General features: G+C 42.0%; 3 protein-coding genes across 6 annotated transcripts; 2 read left to right on the top strand and 1 right to left on the bottom strand.

Moving 5' to 3' along the window:
• Window positions 1–2,276: 2,276 nt before the first annotated feature.
• Window positions 2,277–9,893, top strand: LOC137190724 (tropomyosin alpha-4 chain-like). 4 transcript variants are annotated; one of them, XM_067600277.1, is made up of 9 exons: window positions 2,277–2,606; window positions 3,622–3,774; window positions 4,268–4,401; window positions 4,783–4,900; window positions 5,059–5,129; window positions 5,817–5,892; window positions 6,924–6,986; window positions 7,091–7,160; window positions 8,637–9,893. In XM_067600277.1, exons 2-9 carry the CDS (start codon window positions 3,640–3,642, stop codon window positions 8,717–8,719), a joined length of 750 nt encoding a protein of 249 aa, XP_067456378.1. In that variant the 5' UTR covers window positions 2,277–2,606; window positions 3,622–3,639; the 3' UTR covers window positions 8,720–9,893. The 4 variants fall into 4 exon arrangements, with proteins under 4 accessions (XP_067456378.1, XP_067456376.1, XP_067456374.1 ...); XM_067600275.1 differs by lacking the exon at window positions 5,817–5,892 and adding an exon at window positions 6,734–6,809 and having other exon boundaries at window positions 2,278–2,606; window positions 3,625–3,774; XM_067600273.1 differs by lacking the exon at window positions 5,817–5,892 and adding an exon at window positions 6,734–6,809 and having other exon boundaries at window positions 2,278–2,606.
• Window positions 9,894–10,944: 1,051 nt separating this feature from the next.
• pmvk (phosphomevalonate kinase) lies at window positions 10,945–13,994 on the bottom strand. Its single transcript, XM_067600270.1, has 5 exons — window positions 13,619–13,994; window positions 13,249–13,312; window positions 13,002–13,154; window positions 12,129–12,258; window positions 10,945–12,039 (listed from the first exon to the last, which is right to left on the bottom strand). The coding sequence occupies exons 1-5, from the start codon at window positions 13,711–13,713 to the stop codon at window positions 11,882–11,884; spliced, it is 600 nt and encodes a 199-aa protein (XP_067456371.1). The 5' UTR covers window positions 13,714–13,994; the 3' UTR covers window positions 10,945–11,881.
• Window positions 13,995–14,623: 629 nt separating this feature from the next.
• On the top strand, window positions 14,624–19,904 carry decr1 (2,4-dienoyl CoA reductase 1, mitochondrial). The gene is made up of 11 exons (XM_067600268.1): window positions 14,624–14,646; window positions 15,664–15,859; window positions 16,625–16,830; window positions 17,066–17,123; window positions 17,205–17,291; window positions 17,748–17,895; window positions 17,973–18,072; window positions 18,204–18,276; window positions 18,415–18,561; window positions 19,103–19,165; window positions 19,459–19,904. Exons 1-11 carry the CDS (start codon window positions 14,639–14,641, stop codon window positions 19,516–19,518), a joined length of 1,146 nt encoding a protein of 381 aa, XP_067456369.1. The 5' UTR covers window positions 14,624–14,638; the 3' UTR covers window positions 19,519–19,904.
• Window positions 19,905–19,979: the final 75 nt, after the last annotated feature.

Below are 19,979 nucleotides of genomic sequence, written 5' to 3'. Positions count from 1 at the left end.
AAAAGTTAAATAAAAAATAAAAGGCTTCAAGACAAAATGTAAAAGAAACAATATAATAATACAATGTCAATATAATACAATATTAATGAATGCTGACTAAATATAATAATATATTAATTCAGAAATGTTAAAAAATAAATAACACAATAATGAATAAATGAGTAAAGTTGTGTTTAAAATACTTCCCCTCTCAGCCTGGACGTCACCTGTTCCTCCTCCTCTCCTCCAGGAGGCGCTGCAGGAGCAGCTTCCTCCTCCGTCACACTGATGAAACGTTAACTCACCGTAGTGCAAAGACATGAAGAGTGCTGAGATGCTAAAAAAAAAGACATTTACTTTATATACAGAGGTGATTATGTAGAGTAGATACAGCTTGTTCAGATATACAGTAATATAATAATTACAGTCATAATTTACAGATTCATTATGTATCTTTCTGAAGATTGTTGTGTGTGAAACCGCTGAAAGCCACTAAATCTTCTGTAAACACAGACTGTAAAAAACATAACGGACGCAGCTGCCATGACGTCACCCGTTGGTTTGTTTTGAAGATTCGAGTTTGGCATTTTGACCGTCGCCATCTTGGATCTTTGGAACCAGAAGTGACCATATTTGGACGAGAGGCTGGCGCTGACCCTAACGCTAGCTGCTAGCTTGGTTAGCATGGAGCATTTACAGTCTATGGCTAACTGTGATAATGCTAATGCTAATTTTTGTGATTAGTGAAAAACAGGCTTAAAACCATTAAATACAAAGTTGACTTACTGGAAAGAATTGAACATCTGACTCCTTAGAGGGTCTTTAAGTTCAACCAAACACTGAACAAGACTTTAGGGACGGCTACGGCTATACGCTATGGTTACATTACCTAACCATCCTTGTCGCCATGGTAGCGACTTACCTGCAACAGCACCCACCTGTCACTCAAAGCGACCACGCCGCTATAGAGACCAAAACAGTGTTTTGGTAAACATGTTTATTTCTGCTGTAAAGTTGGGTGTTTTAAAGTCTACTGACTCGATTTTGGAGCCTCGTGTGGCCGTTTGAGGAACTGCAGTTTTTGGCACTTTCAGCCGCAGAGGTTGCTGCTTGGTGTAAACAGACGAGAGGGTCTGGCTGCAGGTCTCCTCAGTGGGGACACTTCCAGTTCAGGCTCTGCTGTCAGGACAGGAAATAACATGTTGGTTTTATGCCCCGCATTAAAAACTGTGGTAGAAAAGGCAAAATGTGCCAATAAAGCATCATGACTCAGCATTGACTCTGACTCTGGCTCCTCTCACATGCTCGGTATCTTACATGTAGTATTTACAGACTGTAACCATTACATTTACAACCTGGTAATGTTATTTATTTAATATTACTATGGACAAGATACTGAAAACACATCATTTCCAGTTACATACAGTGATGTTTAAAGGAAGTAATCCGCCCTGTGCTTTGTCGCAGCTTCACAACATTTGTGTGCAAAGTTAATTGTTTACTTTCTTTTGTGTAAAACTGCTGCATGTTGTCCAGTAAAATGTCCAGTTTGAGCGACACCTGTTCTGGTCATTATTTGAAACTTCCTCTACACAACAGTGACGGGCAAATTATTATCCAAAACATCATAGTCCGAATGTTTCGCACTGTACCAGTTGTTCTGTTACAGTAGCTCATGTTATATTGTCAGTTTGTGTAAATTTAAATCACCTTAACTATGTGATCTAGTCAGACTATTTGTTACGCCAACACAGCCAAAAACAATGTGATCAAATAGGCTATTGATTGTCAGCTGTTCATATTAAATTCACCTGATCACAGTTAAATGGTGTCTGTCTGCAAAGGGAAATGATGACTCAGACTTTATGGATAAATAAGTAGTAATAAGTAGTTTGTTGAATCAATGAGTTGCTATATTTGTTTATGAATCAATCAATAAATATCGCTGTATTTACAGATTTAATCACTATGTGCTACATTGACAGAATAAATCAATTCATTCAATATTTAAATAATACTGCTATGCTGATACAATTATTCAATATGTATCATTATATTGGCAGTCAGTCACTTTTCATGGTATGATGATCGATGTATTTCGCTACATTTTAAGTATTCATAGGATACTAATGTTTTTTTATCATTGACAACATCACGTTAAGGAGCAACATGTACGCCGTGACAGCCGTTTTGTTTTATTTTGGTGTCATTTCCTGTCCTGACAGTGGAGCCTGCAGCCAGACTAATGAGTCTGATACTTTTACTTTGGAAAGGCCCTTCTTGCGTCACGTCCTCTGGAGAGAACTTAACCTGGAAGTGGGTCCTCCGAGGAGTGTCCGGATAAGGAAGCAACAGAGACCAGAACCAGAACCAGGAGCAGGACCGAGAGCAGCCAGACCTCCAGAGCTCCAGACCAAGAGACCCGAACACTCGGAGACCCGGGGACGAGACCTGCAGGGACCAGAAACAGAACCAGTTCAGACCGACCCCGCAAAGTCCGCGTTGCAACAGACTTTATTCGGCTAACGGCTAACAGGTAGTTAGCCCGCCTGCTAACACGGAAGTTACCCTGACAGGTGAAGTCGGGCTCGAGCCGCAGGTGTGATTTCTTCTGAGGACTCAGTCAGGTAAGAAGAACCCCGCAGGTGCCCCTCACCTCGTCTGCGTCAGCTGCGAGGTGAGCTAACAGGCTAACATGCTAACAGGCTAACAGGGCGGTGGTCCGCTGTTAGCATTGGGAGCTAACATGCTAACCTGCTGTTTTCAGAACACACCGATCGCATTATTGTAATCAATACTCTTTAATCAGTGATCGGTCATGTATTTCTCCTCAGCAGAATGATCCAACTCTCCAATGTACTCAGTCCTGAGGAGTATTGATTATTGATCATCAGCTGTTGAGGTTGAAATAGGAAGATGATTTTGAAGAACTTTGTCAATTTACTGAAAAGATTCAATAAAGTGTTTGTCAGCGAGTTCAGTTTCATTATGAAGCGGCTCAGTCTGTGGAGAAAATGTACAATTACATGTTCTTATTGCAAATACAGAAAATAAGCTGATTTTGTCGATATTTCTACGTGTTAAAGAGGTCAGTGACGAAATTATTGTAGATCGTAGTTTACTCTTCACTAATCATATTTTATTTGTTTATCTGAATGCTGATTTTAGTTTTTTGCTTCAAGCAAATAATCTGGCAGCTTCATCAGAGGAGGATTTAAAATCTCTCATTAATACATGATGTCATGTCTTAGTTTTTCCAGAGATCTTGATCATTTTATTAATTTTACACATCAACAAAAATCAGACCCCGAATAATTAATCATTATTGATCAATAGTCAGTAGAGCTGCAACTAACAATTATTTTCGTTATTGATTAATCTACAGATTATTTCCTCAATTAATCAATTGGTTGTTTGGTCTATAAAATGTCGGTTCTTATCAAACAAACAGGAGAAAATTGTGCATTTGTTTGGGACTATTTTCAGCGGCGGATGAATCCACATTTGCTGCTCTAGTGAGTATTTGTGGCAGCAGGATGTGTCTGTGTGTGTTCATGGTGATGATCTGTTCAGTGTTGGTTTGACTCTAAACGTGAAGAAGAAACATAAAATAAACAGCTGCTCTTCTTCCTCCTGCAGCAGCAGCAGCAGAAGAAGAAGATGAGTGGAGGCGTGAACAGCATCGATGCAGTGAAGAAGAAGATCAAGGTCCTGCAGGGGCAGGCGGAGGAGGCCGAGGAGCGAGCGGAGAACCTGCAGAGACAGGTGGAGGAGGAGAAGAGAATCAGAGAACAGGTAACCACACCTGCAGCACTCACACACACCTGCACAGGTGGTTCTGTTACTGTTCTGTGTGGTTCTGTTATGGTTCTGTTACTGTTCTGTGTGGTTCTGTTATGGTTCTGTTACTGTTCTGTGTGGTTCTCGGTGTGTCAGGTTGAGTCAGATGTCTGAAATACCTGAATGTGTTGAAGGAAGAATGTTTGGTATGTTGGAGGTGAAGAACATAGTCTGACTGCTCTGTAGTACTCTGTAGTACTCTGTAGTACTCTGTAGTACTTTGTAGTACTCTGTGGTACTGCATAGTACCGTGTAATACTCTGTACCTTGTAGTTTAGTCAGTGAAACCTTCCACAGTGTTAAATGTTGTTGACAGTTTCTCAGACACAAACAAACACTAATAGAACAGAAGAGCTGATCAGTTACTGCTGTAGTGTGTGAGGTTGTTTACCTGTGATACAGGTGAGGCTGACTGTGGGCTCGTTGTCCCCCGCTGTGTGTCTTGCAGGCGGAGTCGGAGGTGGCGTCTCTGAGTCGTCGTCTGCAGCTCAGTGAGGACAATCTGGATCGAGCTCAGGAGAGACTGGCCACCGCGCTCCACAAGCTGGAGGAGGTGGAGAAGGCTGCCGACGAGAGCGAGAGGTCAGATACAACACACCTGACACACACACCTGAGACACACACCTGAGACACACACACCTGAGACACACACACCTGAGACGCACACACCTGAGACGCACACACCTGAGACACACACCTGAGACACACACCTGACACACACACCTGAGACACACACCTGAGACACACACACCTGAGACACACACCTGAGACACACACACCTGAGACACACACACCTGAGACACACACACCTGAGACACACACACCTGACACACACACACCTGAGACACACACACCTGAGACACACACACCACACACACACCTGAGACACACACACCTGAGACACACAGCTGTAATATAAGTGAAAACACGCCTGAAACATGTGATTATATTTGTGTGTGTCAGAGGGATGAAGGTGATAGAAAACAGAGCTCTGAAGGACGAGGAGAAGATGGAGCTGCTGGAGCTTCAGCTGAGAGAAGCCAAACAGATCGCAGAGGAGGCCGACCGCAAATATGAAGAGGTACACACACACACCTGTTTGTGTTGTTTGAGCTGTATGTGTGTGTGTGTGTGTGTGTGTGTGTGTGTGTGTGTGTGTGTGTGTCAGACAGGATGTTTATGTCGTGTGATTGGTGGATTTTAATAAGGTGTGTTTGTGTGTGTGTGTTTCATTGACAGGTGGCTCGTAAGCTGGTGATGGTAGAAGGAGAACTGGAACGAGCTGAAGAGAGAGCTGAGCAGAGCGAGAGGTTAAAACACACACACAGTATACACACATACAGTATACATACACACACGTATACACATACAGTACACACATACACACACACATATAACACACAATATGCATGTCTAACATCTGCCAACATCATGAAGCTGCTTCTGCTACTGCTGATAGACAGAGAGAGAGAGAGAGAGACAGGTAGAGAGAGAGAGAGAGAGACAGGTAGAGAGAGAGAGAGAGAGACAGGTAGAGACAGGAAGTTGAGACCAGGTCTGGATTGGACCTGCATCACCACCTGCTGCCACAGAGCTTCCAGAAATGTTTTCAGGATCCGAACAGTCATGAAAACCTGCACATGTGATCGGCCAACATGTCAACATGTCACTAAACTCACCAGCTGACTGATTGTTTACTTCTGTCAGCTTTCATGTAGTTTGATGTCATTCAGTCCAACTTTATTAGCTCAGTGTTTTACCGTCTCAGTCAGACATGAAGCAGGTGGTCGCTGGGAGGAAAGGTGATGTAATCAGACTGATGATGATGATGTCACTATGATGTCACGCTGCTTCACTAACAGCGCTTTATGCATCCATCTTTCTCTTCCTGTCCGTTTCCATGGAAACATGTCGGTGCCGCTGCATGCCCTGCTTCATCCGTCCTGCTACCTGTCTGTCTGTCCACCTGTCTGTCCACCTGCTCACCTGTCTAACAGTAAAGTCCGGAGGTTGGAGGAGCAGTTGAGGAGTTTCGACCAGTCACTGAAGAGCCTGCAGGCCTCTGAGGACAAGGTACTGAGGGTCACCTGACCTCCCACCTGCTGTCAATTAAATCAGAGGATCACCACCTGACCTCTCACTGCCTCCATGACCTCTGACCTCTGACCTTTAGCTACTGCTTCAGCTCCTCCCCCTGCTGCTCTCTGCATGACTCTAGTCTGCTGCAGACACCAAATAACACTGAGACATTTTTACTCACAACACCTGACACCAGATAACACAGAGACAGGGTCACTCACTACACCTGACATCAGATAACACAGAGACAGGGTCACTCACTACACCTGACACCAGATAACACAGAGACAGGGTTACTCACTACACCTGACACCAGATAACACAGAGACAGGGTCACTCACTACACCTGACACCAGATAACACAGAGACAGGGTCACTCACTACACCTAACACCAGATAACACAGAGACAGGGTTACTCACAACACCTGACATCAGATAACACAGAGACAGGGTCACTCACTACACCTGACATCAGATAACACAGAGACAGGGTCACTCACTACACCTGACATCAGATAACACAGAGACAGGGTTACTCACTACACCTGACATCAGATAACTCAGAGACAGGGTTACTCACTACACCAGACATCAGATAACTCAGAGACAGGGTTACTCACAACACCTGACATCAGATAACTCAGAGACAGGGTTACTCACTACACCAGACATCAGATAACTCAGAGACAGGGTTACTCACAACACCAGACATCAGATAACTGAGAGACAGGGTTACTCACAACACCAGACATCAGATAACTCAGAGACAGAAGGACTCAGGACAGCGCAGCTCCGTGTGACAGTGTGTTGTTCTGTGTGACCTTTGACCTGCAGCAAGTGTCGAGTGTTGGAGGAGGAGCTGAAAACTGTCTTCACTAGTGCAAAGTCTCTGGAGGCTCAGGCTGAAAAGGTAGGAGGTCAGAGGGGCTTTCAACACCTGAGATATGTTTACCTGCTGGGTCTCAGCACACCTTAGGTGTGAGCACACCTGGTTCTCTGATTGGCTGCTGTCTGTGTGTCTCAGTATTCTCTGAAGGAGGACAGGTATGAAGAGGAGATCAAGAACCTGAGCAACAAACTGAAGGAGGTGAGAAACAAATTATGTCAAATATACTTCCTGTTTATCACTTGCTGACTTCCTGTTTATCACCTGCTGACTTTCTGTTTATCACCTGTTGACTTCCTGTCCAGGCTGAAACCAGAGCAGAGTTTGCGGAGCGCACAGTGGCCAAACTGGAAAAAACCATTGATGGACTGGAAGGTGAGACTGATTCTGACTACTACTATTACTATTACTACTATTACTACTATTACTACTATTACTACTATTACTACTATTACTTTTACTACCACTATTACTATTGCTACTACTATTACTATTACTACTATTACTACTATTACTATTACTACTATTACTATTACTACCACTATTACTATTACTACCACTATTACTATTGTTACTACTATTACTATTACTACTATTACTATTACTACTACTATTACTATTACTACTACTATTACTACTATTAGTATTACTATTACTACTATTATTATTACTACCACTATTACTATTACTATTACTACTATTACTATTACTACTACTATTACTACTATTATTATTACTATTACTACTATTATTATTACTACCACTATTACTATTACTATTACTACCACTATTACTATTACTACTATTACTATTACTATTACTATTACTACTATTACTACTATTACTACTATTACTACTATTACTATTACTACTACTATTACTACTATTATTATTACTATTACTACTATTATTATTACTACCACTATTACTATTACTATTACTACCACTATTACTATTACTACTATTACTATTACTACTACTATTACTACTATTATTATTACTATTACTACTATTATTATTACTACCACTATTACTATTACTATTACTACTATTACTATTACTATTACTACTATTACTATTACTATTACTACTATTACTTTTACTACCACTATTACTATTGCTACTACTATTACTATTACTACTATTACTATTACTACTACTATTACTATTACTACTACTATTACTACTATTATTATTACTATTACTACTATTATTATTACTACCACTATTACTATTACTATTACTACCACTATTACTATTACTATTACTATTACTACTATTATTATTACTACCACTATTACTATTACTATTACTACTATTACTACCACTATTACTATTACTATTACTACTATTACTATTACTATTACTATTACTACTATTACTATTACTATTACTACTATTACTATTACTACTACTATTACTATTACTATTACTATTACTACTATTACTATTACTACTACTATTACTATTATTACTATTACTACTACTATTACTATTACTATTACTACTACTATTACTATTACTACTACTGTTACTACTATTACTATTATTACTACACCACTATTACTATTACTACTACTGTTACTACTATTACTACTATTATTATTACTATTACTACTATTACTACTATTACTACCACTATTACTATTACTACTATTACTTTTACTACCACTATTACTATTATTATTACAACTATTACTATTAATACCACTATTACAATTGCTACTACTATTATTATTACTACCACTATTACTATTACTATTACTACTATTACTATTACTACTATTACTACTCAGAGTGACACTTCTGTTCTGTGTCTGATTGTTTGTTTGTTTGTTTGTTTGTTTTCAGACTCTCTGACTTCGGCCAGAAACGCCAACATGGAGCTGCAGGCGACTCTGAATCAGACCATGGAGGAGCTCAACTCTTGCTGAACCTCCTCCCTCCTCCCCCCTGCTCCTCCCTGCTCCTCCTCCCCTCTGCTCCTCCCTCCTCCTCCTCTCTCATCTCTGCTGCCTGAGTCGATGTCGGGAACTCTGTGGCCAAAACATTCCTTTTGCTCCTGGATCTCCTTGCACCTCCTGCTCCTCTAATACTTTTACTCTTCCTCCTCCACCACCTCCTCCTCCTCCTGGTGGATGCGAGGGAGGTGTCAGGGTGGTGCAGATTTCTCCTCTTCTCTAAATGATTCCTACTTTCACACATTCCTTCTCTGAACCTTAAAGTCACATTTGGAGTGTTGCTTTTTTTTACTCCTCCTGTCTGGCCCCCCTCCTCCTCCCTCCTCCCCCCATCTCCTCTCTCCCCCCTCCTCCTCCCTCCTCCCCCCATCCCCCCCCCCCCCCCCCCCCCCCCCCCCCCCTCCTCCTCCCTCCTCCCCCCATCTCCTCTCTCCCCCCTCCTCCTCCCTCCTCCCTCCTCCCCCAATCTCCTCTTTCCTCTCTCCTCCCTCCTTCTTCCTCCTCCCATCTCCTCTCCCTCCTCCCTCCTCCCCCCATTTCCTCTCTCCTCCTTCCCTACTGACGGTGCCAACCCCCCCTCACCCTCCTCCTCTGATGATCATCTGAGGGAGGCCAGACGAGGATGTTGGGAGATTGTTTTTTTTTCTATAAGGGATTCTAACAGTGACTTACAGCCGTTCCCTTGTTAAGTGATTAACTAATTAATTAACGACTAATTAACCTCTGAGTGTTTGTCTTAACGGTTTGTCGCTACTTTGATTTGTCTTCTTTGCCACAATAATTAATGATTGATTGATTAATTAGCCAATGTCCTGTTAGCCAAATGATTGATTGTTTTTGTTCCTGGGAGGGGGGCGTGGTTTAAGGGATCAGCCAATCATAGTGAGGCATTCCACTGCCATATATATATATGGTGAACCAGGGGCCAATAAGAAGTCAGATAGACACGCCCCCTTTCTTTTTTTTTTCTTCTACAGGTGACCTTTGACCTGATGACGTGAATTAATAAAGTTTAGAAGTGTTTTTATCTGGAAGCCAGTGATGATGTCATCACTGTGCTGATGTCATCTCATTGTAATAAATCATGATACATAGTGACAACAGGATTTTATAAAATAAAAGCACCATCGCTGGTATGTAGATCCAACATGGACTCACTGTCGTTATTCACAGACATCAAAGTTAAATGATTTCTCGTCATGTTTCATCCTGACTGTACGGAGTCTCGGAGGGGTCATGAAAAGAAACAAACTTGTGCTCTCAGTTTAACGTCTCCGTCTACTCAGAGATGTTTCTTCTTCTGCTGAATGTTTGAGCTTCTCTGCAGTTTGTTTTCATTCGTCTGCTGAAGGAGGAAAGTTTCTCTGAGCTCACTGAAAGTCTGATTTTAAGAGGCGGGGCTACAAGCAGGATTTGTGACATCACAAATAGCTTTTAAGCCAATCATGGTTCAGTATTCAACTTACACAGGTGTGATGCCTCCAGAGCACAAACACTGAGATGAACTTCACAGTGAAGGAGGAAACATTCAACTTTTGAAATGTCACATATTTACATATTCATAAATTCAGGATTTAAGGAGTTAATTGTAATTTCAAGGATTTTATCAAGATAATTGAATGTTTTTGTGAAAAAACAATATCAGACACATCATTAGTCAAAGCAGAGTGTTTCATACACATCTTAAAACATGTCTAGAGGAGTCCATTCAGTCATTTGTGCTCTTGATTTAATAGAGCACAAATTAATTTGAGAGTATAAACTAGTTTTTTTTCTTCGTGGGCCCTTCTGGGTTCCGTATGAATGTGAAATAGTGGAACAGTTTTAGAAGCTCCTTCCTGTTTGATCAGTTTCCTTCATTGTGAAACTTCCTTTTCTGTGGTTGGATGTGTTGAAGGGAGCAGCGCCTCCTGCTGGTCTGACAGGTAACTGATCCAGGTGGATATTAACGTACAGATGAATTAAAAGCAAGTCATGAAGAAGATTCTGTCACTTCACGTTTCATTGTATTTTGAGTTGAACTTTGTAAAAGTTACTTTTTTAATTCATCAAACCATCAAGAATGACGACAACAGGATCAACAACCTGCAGCTCAAACTAACTGATGTTCAATAAAACTTCTTCCAGACATGTAGAATATATTCAGTCTGTAAATAGAATCAAACTTAGAGGAAAAGTGACTCAGACTAAAGAACATCTGACTGTTGACTCTCTGCATGAGCTCAGATTCTTTACTGCAGTACTAATACAACAATGATAAAATACTCCATCAGAAGTACATTTCTGCATTCAAACTTGTATTTTACTTCAGTAAAAGTAGAACACTTCCTGTTGTATTACTGGTTCGATACTTTAATGTATGAACAGAAGTTTAAATATTATGACAGTTCATTGAATTTTCTAACTGCATCATCATGTCTTTATAAAATCAGTTTTCAGGTATTTAAATATTTCAGTTTGATGATACTTTATACTGGTACTACATTACATTTATCTGACAGCTGCAGTATTTACTACTACTTCACTACTGCACAGAGAAGAAGCAGGAAACTTTAGAAAACAACAAACTGAAACATCGAATCTTAAACTTTAAAACTTCACAGATGTTCTGAACGTTGAAGAAATATTCTTCGTCTCTGTGATGTTGAATTTGAAGTTGCGTCAGTATTACATCACTTCCTGTTGGTACAACACAGTACGGGACACTGAAAACTGAGTACTGACAGTTACTATGAAGTAATCTGAATACAGTTAGTTTGTGGTGAGACTAACGAGTCCTGATGAACCGTCTGATGCTCGAAGGCACGAAGGCAGAAATCTGAAGGATGTTTGTTCCTGTGAAACAGCTGCTGGCTGACGTCTGTTTAAATAAAGTTTATCATCAAAAACACATTTACAGTTTGAAGTTAAAACCTGTTCAGGTGAGAATCTCCCATCAGCCTTTGCTCTGAGTGATGATGTCATCAACCTGACAGTGACGGAGCTGTAGACTTGTCTTCAGTTCTGATTGATAATTATCAATTTATTGATCAAATGTTCTGATAGATCAAACTGTTTGGAGATGAAAAGAACTCTATTGATCCTCAGAGAGGAAACGCTGATCAGCTCCACAGACCTGATCAATACGATTATTGATCAGTGATTATCAGCTGATGATGAAGCTGCTTCCTCGGCCAGCGTCAGGATCGGCTGCAGCTGCTCCTCTAACGAGGGGGCGTCGGCCTCATTAGTGATGATCCAATCAAACTTGACGCTGCTGTCCAACCCACACTCTGACTCTGCATCATCCACACCTGAGAGAGAGACAGACAGGAGGACAGTCAGACAGACAGGTAAACACACAGGTTCACACACAGACAGACAGACAGACAGGTCATCATACCTGCAGTGAAGCTCCACCCCCTCTGTTTCCTGGTGTTCTCTGAACTTTGAACTCTGACACATCGAGTCTGTTGAGGAAACTCTGTCCAGAACCACTGCAGGTCTGACAGCCGCCGGGCATCACTCACCACCTGACCAATCAGAGAGCAGAGCGTCACTCACCGCCTGACCATTCAGAGAGCAGAGCGTCACTCACCGCCTGACCAATCAGAGAGCAGAGCGTCACTCACCGCCTGACCAATCAGAGAGCAGAGCGTCACTCACCACCTGACCATTCAGAGAGCAGAGCGTCACTCACCGCCTGACCAATCAGAGAGCAGAGCGTCACTCACCGCCTGACCAATCAGAGAGCAGAGCGTCACTCACCGCCTGACCAATCATTTCACCTCAGTGGTTGCTACAGTGTTGCTGTGGTGTCTTGGAAGCTGCAAGATCAGCAGGTGGTCGCTAGTTGGTCACATAGCCTGTCGGTTGCTACGGTGTTGCCAGTCAGTTGTTATGGTGTTGCTGATTGGTTGCTACAGTGTTGCCAGTCGGTTGTTATGGTGTTGCTGATTGGTTGCTACGGTGTTGCCAGTCAGTTGTTATGGTGTTGCTGATTGGTTGCTACGGTGTTGCCAGTCGGTTGCTACGGTGTTGCTGATTGGTTGCTACGGTGTTGCCAGTCGGTTGCTACGGTGTTGCTAGTCAGTTTGCTATGGTGTTGCTGATTGGTTGCTACGGTGTTGCTAAGGAGTACTTTGGTTGTTTGGATCACATGTGAAAGTGGGTCAGTGGAGGAGCAGCAAACAAAGAGTCCAGAAGAAGAGAAAGTAGAATAGAAGTAAAAGAGAAGAAGAAGAAGTGGCGGTGACATCAGCATATGACCACCTACCCAGACAGGTTGCCGTGCTCCTCTGGTTGCTAGGCGACAGAAGAATCCGGGGTCCTTGAGTCGTCGAGCTTCTCCCCAGCGAATCATATCAGCCCGATACTGCTCCTTATAAAGACCAGGACCCAGTAGCTGGTCCAGGTCCAGACCATGTTCCTGCAGGACCAGCACACAGAACCAGCATGACTCAGGGGTAACCATGGAGATGTAACCGTGGAGATGTAACCATGGTGACGTGTCTATGTCTCACCTGAGCGTACTGCTGTTTCAGAGGTCCAGACAGACGCAGGACGCAGCAAACATCTGCTCCTAAACTACAGAAGAAGAAGATTCAAAAGTAAAAAGTACAGAAGAAAAATGTTGTTAAAGTATCAAAGTAAAAGTATCTCATAATGTCTCCATTTACAGTCTCATATTGATCATGTACATATTATTGGAATGTTAATATTGATTCAGTGACGTCATGTAAACAGACTCAGTCTCTGTAACTGTAAACTTTATAAACCGATCATTTAAAATGTAAAATATTGATCTAAGGTCAGCACTGACACAAATCATTGATCAGACAGTGAATACAGAAACTGATCAGATCAATAAAGCGGATGTGATCGGTAAGTTACCGGTTGAGGATCAGGTCTGTCACATAATCTTTTCCGGACTTCCGTTTCCCGCTGAAGACCAGAATCAGTTGGGGTTCAGAGACTCGATCCTCCATCTGTCGTCAGTGATCACCTATCGATCCCTGCGGATCCGCTGCTCATTTATATCCGCTCCGTGTTCGGACGGTCGGACCACACCGGGCCGGTACCGTAACTGACAGAGGAAACAGGAAGCACTTCCAAATAAATCTCCTCTCGGACTAACTGACGTCACTTATCAATATTAAACTGATTGGTTATCGATCAGACGATGTGTGAAGTTTTTCTGTGGAGAGAAATCAGCAAAATAAAGCGCAGTGTTTTTCTGAAGGACGACAGTTTAGACGCATTACGGTAACACATGATCATCGTCACATTCTGGACTGAACCACTGCAGCTGCGGGCGGGGGGGGGGGGGGGGGGGGCATGTAATGATTATTTAACAAAGCGTGGTAAAATCATATGTTTGTGTCTTGTTGTTCTACATGTTACTGAAACATTTTCAGTAAAGATTAAACTGTGATCTTTGTGTGTTAGTTACAGAAGGAATGTGTGTGTAAATGTGCTTTTGTGTAAACAGACAGGTGACAAATTAAAGGACAAACTGGTCCAGGTCTGAATGCTGGACCCCTACAGTGAAGGGGTCTGGGGGCTCTGTTATGCTGGCATGGTTTGGGTCCACTTGTCCCCTTAGAGGGAAGCGTCACTGCTAATCAATACAAAGTTGTTCTGAGTGATCACCTTTATCCTATGATAAAACATTTCTATCCTGATGGGAGGGGTCTCTTCCAGGATGACAATGCCCCAATTCACAGGACACAAGGGGTCACTGAATGGTTTCAAAGTCACCAGATCTCCACCCAGCTGAACACCTGTGGCAGATTTTGGACTGATGTGTTCGACAGCGCTCTACACCACCATCATCAAAACACCAAATGAGGAAATATCTTTTTGAAGAATGATGTTCATCCCTCCAGAAGAGTTCAGAGACTTTTAGAATCAATGTCAAGGTGTATTGATGCTGTTCTGGTGGCCCAACTCCTTATTAAGACACTTTATTTTGGCTTTTCCTTTCATTTGTCACCCGTCCGTATGTACAGCAGTTTGTTTGTGGCTTAAACTTAACATTAGTCAACAATCAGGTATTTATTCATCAACATTGTATCAATCATGAACAGGGTCTCTAGTCTCTAGAATATCAGAAAAGAATTTTGGGGGGTGAATTGAACCATTGACTCAACTTGTCTCAACATCACCAGCACATTTTACTCCACAACCTCCATTTAGACAAAACTGTTTCATACAGTGGTTCAGATCCACAGTTATGCTGAGTTTATGGCCTTGTTTTGTAGCTTACACTGACTTAAATTAACATGTAATAATGTCCAAATCTTATCATTTTTAATTAAGATACAAGACTGATAACTTTATTAACATGATGAATTCACTTGGCATGACAAAAATCTTTTTTTTTGCTCTGGTTTGCTGACCACTCTCTCTATGTGCTCGAGTCCAAGATGGATTGAGTAATGTGAACTATTCTTTCTTAATTTGTGGTCACATGATTACTTTTGTTTATGGTTACCTAGATAAAGGGGGCGGCTCTATTTACCCCGTTCTCCCCTATTATGTCAGGCGTGTCCAGTAACCATCAGGACTTTGCAACATAGTCAAAAGTAATAAAAACAACCAAACCAACATATTCATTTGGGTTCCTGCTCACAGAGGCATTCTGGGAAATGAAAGGTTGTTCAAACTAGCCAAACAGACTAGTGTGATGGAGGACAGAGCAGTTAGACTAACATAATTATGCTTAATACTATATTGACATTTATTTTTTTAAATTATGAAATCATACAGCCATCTTTTGTTCATTCATTCATTAAACTGAAGTCATTTATTGTTGTGGCTCAAACGCATCAACTAGTTCATCTTCAGGTCTTTGCTGAATAGTTTGTAAGGTTGATGCCTTTAACAAAGTTTTCATTGTATTTTTGATGCGCTATATAGTCTATTGTCCTCCTCAGCCACCGTAGCGTCGTGTCCAAGTGGGCGTGTCTTGGAGAAGTCGTGGGGGCGTGGCTTGTAGGTCTGCAGGGCTGCAGCTGGACTCTTCTCTCATGTTGCTGTGATCCGGGTCACACGACGTCATCAAACATGGCGGCAGCGGTGTTTTGGAGGAAAGCAGAACTTTTCCGAGCCGTGAAGACTTCAGTCCAGAGGGTGAGAAAACATTTATTAATTACAAAAAAAACATTATCCTTAAAACCGGAAACTGTGACGTCAGAGCAGCTCCGAAAAACAACACAATCAATAATCAATCCGCGTGTCTGTTAGAAGTTTAATGTGAGGTGTCAATAAGTGAATAAAGAAGTTTGAAAGACGGTTTTAGATTTATTTCGTGTTTTTTTTTCAACCTGCAGCTGTTTGACCTTTCACCCACTTCTCGTGCCTCCGCACGCGCGCCGCCGCTCAGCGTGCACGAGGATCCATTGATCATTTTTCCACTTGAGTGACAGAAATAAACCACGAAGAATATTTTCTGTGTTTGAGTCTGTTTGTTAGTTTTCATCCAACATGAAGAAATTCAGTTTATTTACATCTAAAAATGTTTAAAAAGCAAAAGAATCTAAAGAATTTGAATCAATTTCTTCTTTAAACTGACTCAAATAAAATATTTTTCAAGTTTCAAGTTTTCCAAACAAATAAACTTCATTTATATTTTTGCTGCCGTCAGTTTTCTCTGGTTTGCAGGTGTGAAGCTCACAGATGATGATTGTAGATGTTTTGTTCCTGAGAGGAAGAAACAGGTTCATCTCTTGTGGTTGTGTGAATATTTTCTAGTGTTTTAATCTGAAATGTGATGTTGTGTAATTTAAATAAACATCATCTCTGTGATTCAGTAGCTTCATCTGCTGTATGTATGTGTGTGTGTGTGTGTGTGTGTGTGTGTGTGTGTGTGTGTGTGTGTGTGTGTGTGTGTTGCAGTCATGGCTCCACAGCTCAGCAGCTCTTCATCAGCAGTCTCCTCCTCCTCCTCAGTCGGGGTTCTTCCCTCCGGCTGAAGGTGTCATGCTGCCGTCAGGATGTTTCAAAGACAGAGTGGCGTTCATCACAGGAGGCGGGACCGGACTGGGCCGCGCCATGACGACCGCTCTGTCTCAGCTGGGCGCCCAGTGCGTCATCGCCAGCAGGTCAGAGGTCACACAGGTCTTCATTCAGCAGGTGGACATGATCCAAGTGATCGACTTGTTCTGACACATTTAACCCCTCGAACGAGGAATCGTTCATTTGCTCATTAAACAACAAACAGATTCATAAGATGAAACCAACAAACTGCTCTGCTGCATAAAAGCATGAAACCAGTTAAACCAGTTTAAATTGATTTCCACACTGACCTCTTTCATCAAGTTTGTGTTTGTTGTTCAGGAAGTTGGACGTTCTGCAGCAAACAGCCAAAGAGATCAGCAGCCAGACTGGGAACAAGGTGACAAACCACCATCAGAACCAGAACCAGTGTGAACCTGAACCAGTCTGAACTGGACCCTCTTGTCTCTGTGTGTCTCAGGTCCACGTGGTTCAGTGTGACGTCAGAGACCCTCAAGCCGTCTCACGTTGTGTTCATGAGATGGAGACGCTGACGGGACTTCCTGATGTAAGACAACACACACATACACACTCACACTCACACTCATATACACACACACACACACTCATATACACACACACACACACACACTCATATACACACACACACACACACACTCATATACACACACACACACACACTGGTCCATCGTCATCTCTATGTGGAGCATCAGTCCGTCACTATGGTTACCTGCAGTTTAGCACACCTTGAGCTGTGATGCTGAATGCTGGTTAAACTGATGACAGCCAATCACAGAGAAGCACACACAGACACTCAGTTTCCAGGTGAAGATGATGATGATGATGAAGGTTAAATTAACTGACAGGTAACCTGAATGTGTCAATAACTGTTCTCTGTCTCTTATTAAGTCAAATTCTTATGATTTTAATGATTTACCAGCTAACGGAGCAGCTAACGGTTTACTGGCTAACATGACCTGTTAATGTGTCCTGATTGGTGCAGGTGATCATCAACAACGCGGCGGGAAACTTCATCTGTCCGTCAGAACGTCTGTCAGTCAACGGGTGGAAGAGCGTCACCGACATCGTCCTTAACGGGACGGCGTACATCACTCTAGAGCTCGGCAAGAGACTGATCCAGAGTCAGAAAGGTCAGAGGTCATTCAGAGAGACTGATCCAGAGTCAGAAAGGTCAGAGGTCATTCAGGTGTTTGTGTCTGTCCTTCAGGTGCATCCTTCCTCGCCATCACCACCATCTACGCTGAGTCTGGTTCTGGTTTCGTGGTTCCGAGTGCGTCGGCGAAGGCCGGAGTGGAGGCGCTCTACAAGTCAGTGTGACCTTTAACCTTTGACGTGCACACAGATGTCCTGTGGTTTCCATGTTAACAGTGTTGTTCTGTGTGTGTGTGTGTGTGTGTGTGTGTGTGTGTGTGTGTGTGTGTGTGTGTGTGTGCGGTAGGTCGCTGGCTGCTGAGTGGGGACGCTATGGAATGAGATTCAACATCATCCAGCCTGGACCAATCAGAACCAAGGTACCGCCCACCAGACCAGACCTGCTGATGTTTGTTTTTGTTTACCTTTTGTTGTGTGTGTCTTTCCATTTATGTCCTGTTAACGTTTTGTTTGTTCATCTGTTTTTGTTTGTTTGTTTACTTGTTTGTTGTCTTTAGGGGGCGTTCAGCCGTTTGGATCCAACAGGAGCGTTTGAGAAGACGTTCATCGGTCGGATCCCGACAGGTCGACTCGGACAACCTGCAGAGATCGCAAACCTGGCGGCTTATGTGAGCAGCGACTTCGCTACCTGGATGTCTGGAGCCGTGAGTTCACACTAGTCCTGGATTGACTGTAGTCTGAGGTTTAGACCGAATTTAAACCAGTTTAGACTCATTTTAAACCAGTTTAGACTCATTTTAAACCAGTTTAGACTCATTTAGACCAGTTTAGACTCATTTTAAACCAGTTTAGACTCATTTAGACCAGTTTAGACTCATTTTAAACCAGTTTAGACTCATTCAGACCAGTTTAGACTCATTTAGACCAGTTTAGGCTCATTTTAAACCAGTTTAGACTCATTTAGACCAGTTTAGACTCATTTTAAACCAGTTTAGACTCATTCAGACCAGTTTAGACTCATTTAGACTAGTTTAGACTCATTTTAAACCAGTTTAGACTCATTTTAAACCAGAGTTTATTTTAAACCAGTTCAGAGTGATTTTAAACCAGTTTAGAGTGATTATAAACCAGTTTAGAGTGATTTTAAACCAGAGTTTAGAGTGGTTTTAAACCAGTTTAGAGTGGTTTTAAACCAGTTTAGAGTGGTTTTTAGGTCGTCTAGATTGAAACTGTCTTTGTGTTCAGGTGATTCGATTGGATGGAGGAGAGTACGTGTCAATGGCTGGAGAGTTTAACGAGCTGCGCAGGGTGAGTATCACTGAAAAGTTTCCCTCAGAAACACAAACAGGAAGTGAGAACTGACTTAATGTTTTGGTGAACAATGTAAACATAAACAAACATTTGTTTTCACATTAAATGATAAAACGACCTTTTAGGCTTTTCGGAATAAAATACAGACACTGATCAGCTGATCAGTAATCCATCTAATCACCTGTTGTGTGTGTGTGTGTGTGTGTGTGTGTGTGTGTGTGTGTGTGTGTGTGTGTGTGTGTGTGTGTGTGTGTGTGTGTGTGTGTGTGTGTGTGTGTGTGTGTGTGTAGGTGACTCCGGATCAATGGAAGATGATGGAGGAGATGATCAGAGGCAGTAAAGGATCCTAAAAACACTCCCTCACTCCTCATTGCATCAGAACAACCAATCAGCTCACGGTGTTGTTACCATGGAGCCGGCAGGACCCTCCCACCTGCTGATGTCATTATGTTGAGGGAATCTGATGGATGATATTTTAGTTTTTTTCAATTTTGGTTTTGATATTTTACTAAACAATTGATTGATCAGTGATCACTGACAGAGCTGATCTGCTGCTAATATCAGGAAGCACTGTAGCCTGTTAGCTTGTATCTTGTTAGCTCGTAGCCTGTTAGCTTGTATCTTGTTAGCTTGTAGCCTGTTAGCTTGTAGCCTGTTAGCTCGTAACTTGCTCAGTGTAAACTCAAACGTGTTTCTGTTTTATAATAAAATCACCCTGATGTCAGTGCTCATCTGATCCTATGTCTCTGTATGTTTTATATTTGATAGTTTTAATAAGCTTTTGTGTTTTCTGATCAGTTTTAATGTGTTT

This window comes from Thunnus thynnus, chromosome 10, assembly GCF_963924715.1.
Source record: "Thunnus thynnus chromosome 10, fThuThy2.1, whole genome shotgun sequence".
In the NCBI taxonomy this organism is placed as follows: Eukaryota; Metazoa; Chordata; class Actinopteri; order Scombriformes; family Scombridae; genus Thunnus; species Thunnus thynnus.
This window is presented reverse-complemented; position numbering and strand designations above follow the sequence as displayed.

Excerpts from the sequence above, each read along its gene's own strand:
- pmvk (XM_067600270.1), bottom strand. The coding sequence starts at position 13,713 with ATGGAGGATCGAGTCTCTGAACCCCAACTGATTCTGGTCTTCAGCGGG. Across the intron at positions 13,155-13,248 it reads TGAAACAGCAGTACGCTCAG|GAACATGGTCTGGACCTGGA; the intron begins GTGAGACATAGA and ends CTGGTCCTGCAG. Across the intron at positions 12,259-13,001 it reads GAGCACGGCAACCTGTCTGG|GTGGTGAGTGATGCCCGGCG; the intron begins GTAGGTGGTCAT and ends CTGATTGGTCAG.
- decr1 (XM_067600268.1), top strand. Across the intron at positions 17,124-17,204 it reads GCAGCCAGACTGGGAACAAG|GTCCACGTGGTTCAGTGTGA; the intron begins GTGACAAACCAC and ends TGTGTGTCTCAG. Across the intron at positions 18,562-19,102 it reads CTACCTGGATGTCTGGAGCC|GTGATTCGATTGGATGGAGG; the intron begins GTGAGTTCACAC and ends CTTTGTGTTCAG.
- LOC137190724 (XM_067600277.1), top strand. The coding sequence starts at position 3,640 with ATGAGTGGAGGCGTGAACAGCATCGATGCAGTGAAGAAGAAGATCAAG. Across the intron at positions 6,987-7,090 it reads TGAGCAACAAACTGAAGGAG|GCTGAAACCAGAGCAGAGTT; the intron begins GTGAGAAACAAA and ends CTTCCTGTCCAG. Across the intron at positions 7,161-8,636 it reads AACCATTGATGGACTGGAAG|ACTCTCTGACTTCGGCCAGA; the intron begins GTGAGACTGATT and ends GTTTGTTTTCAG.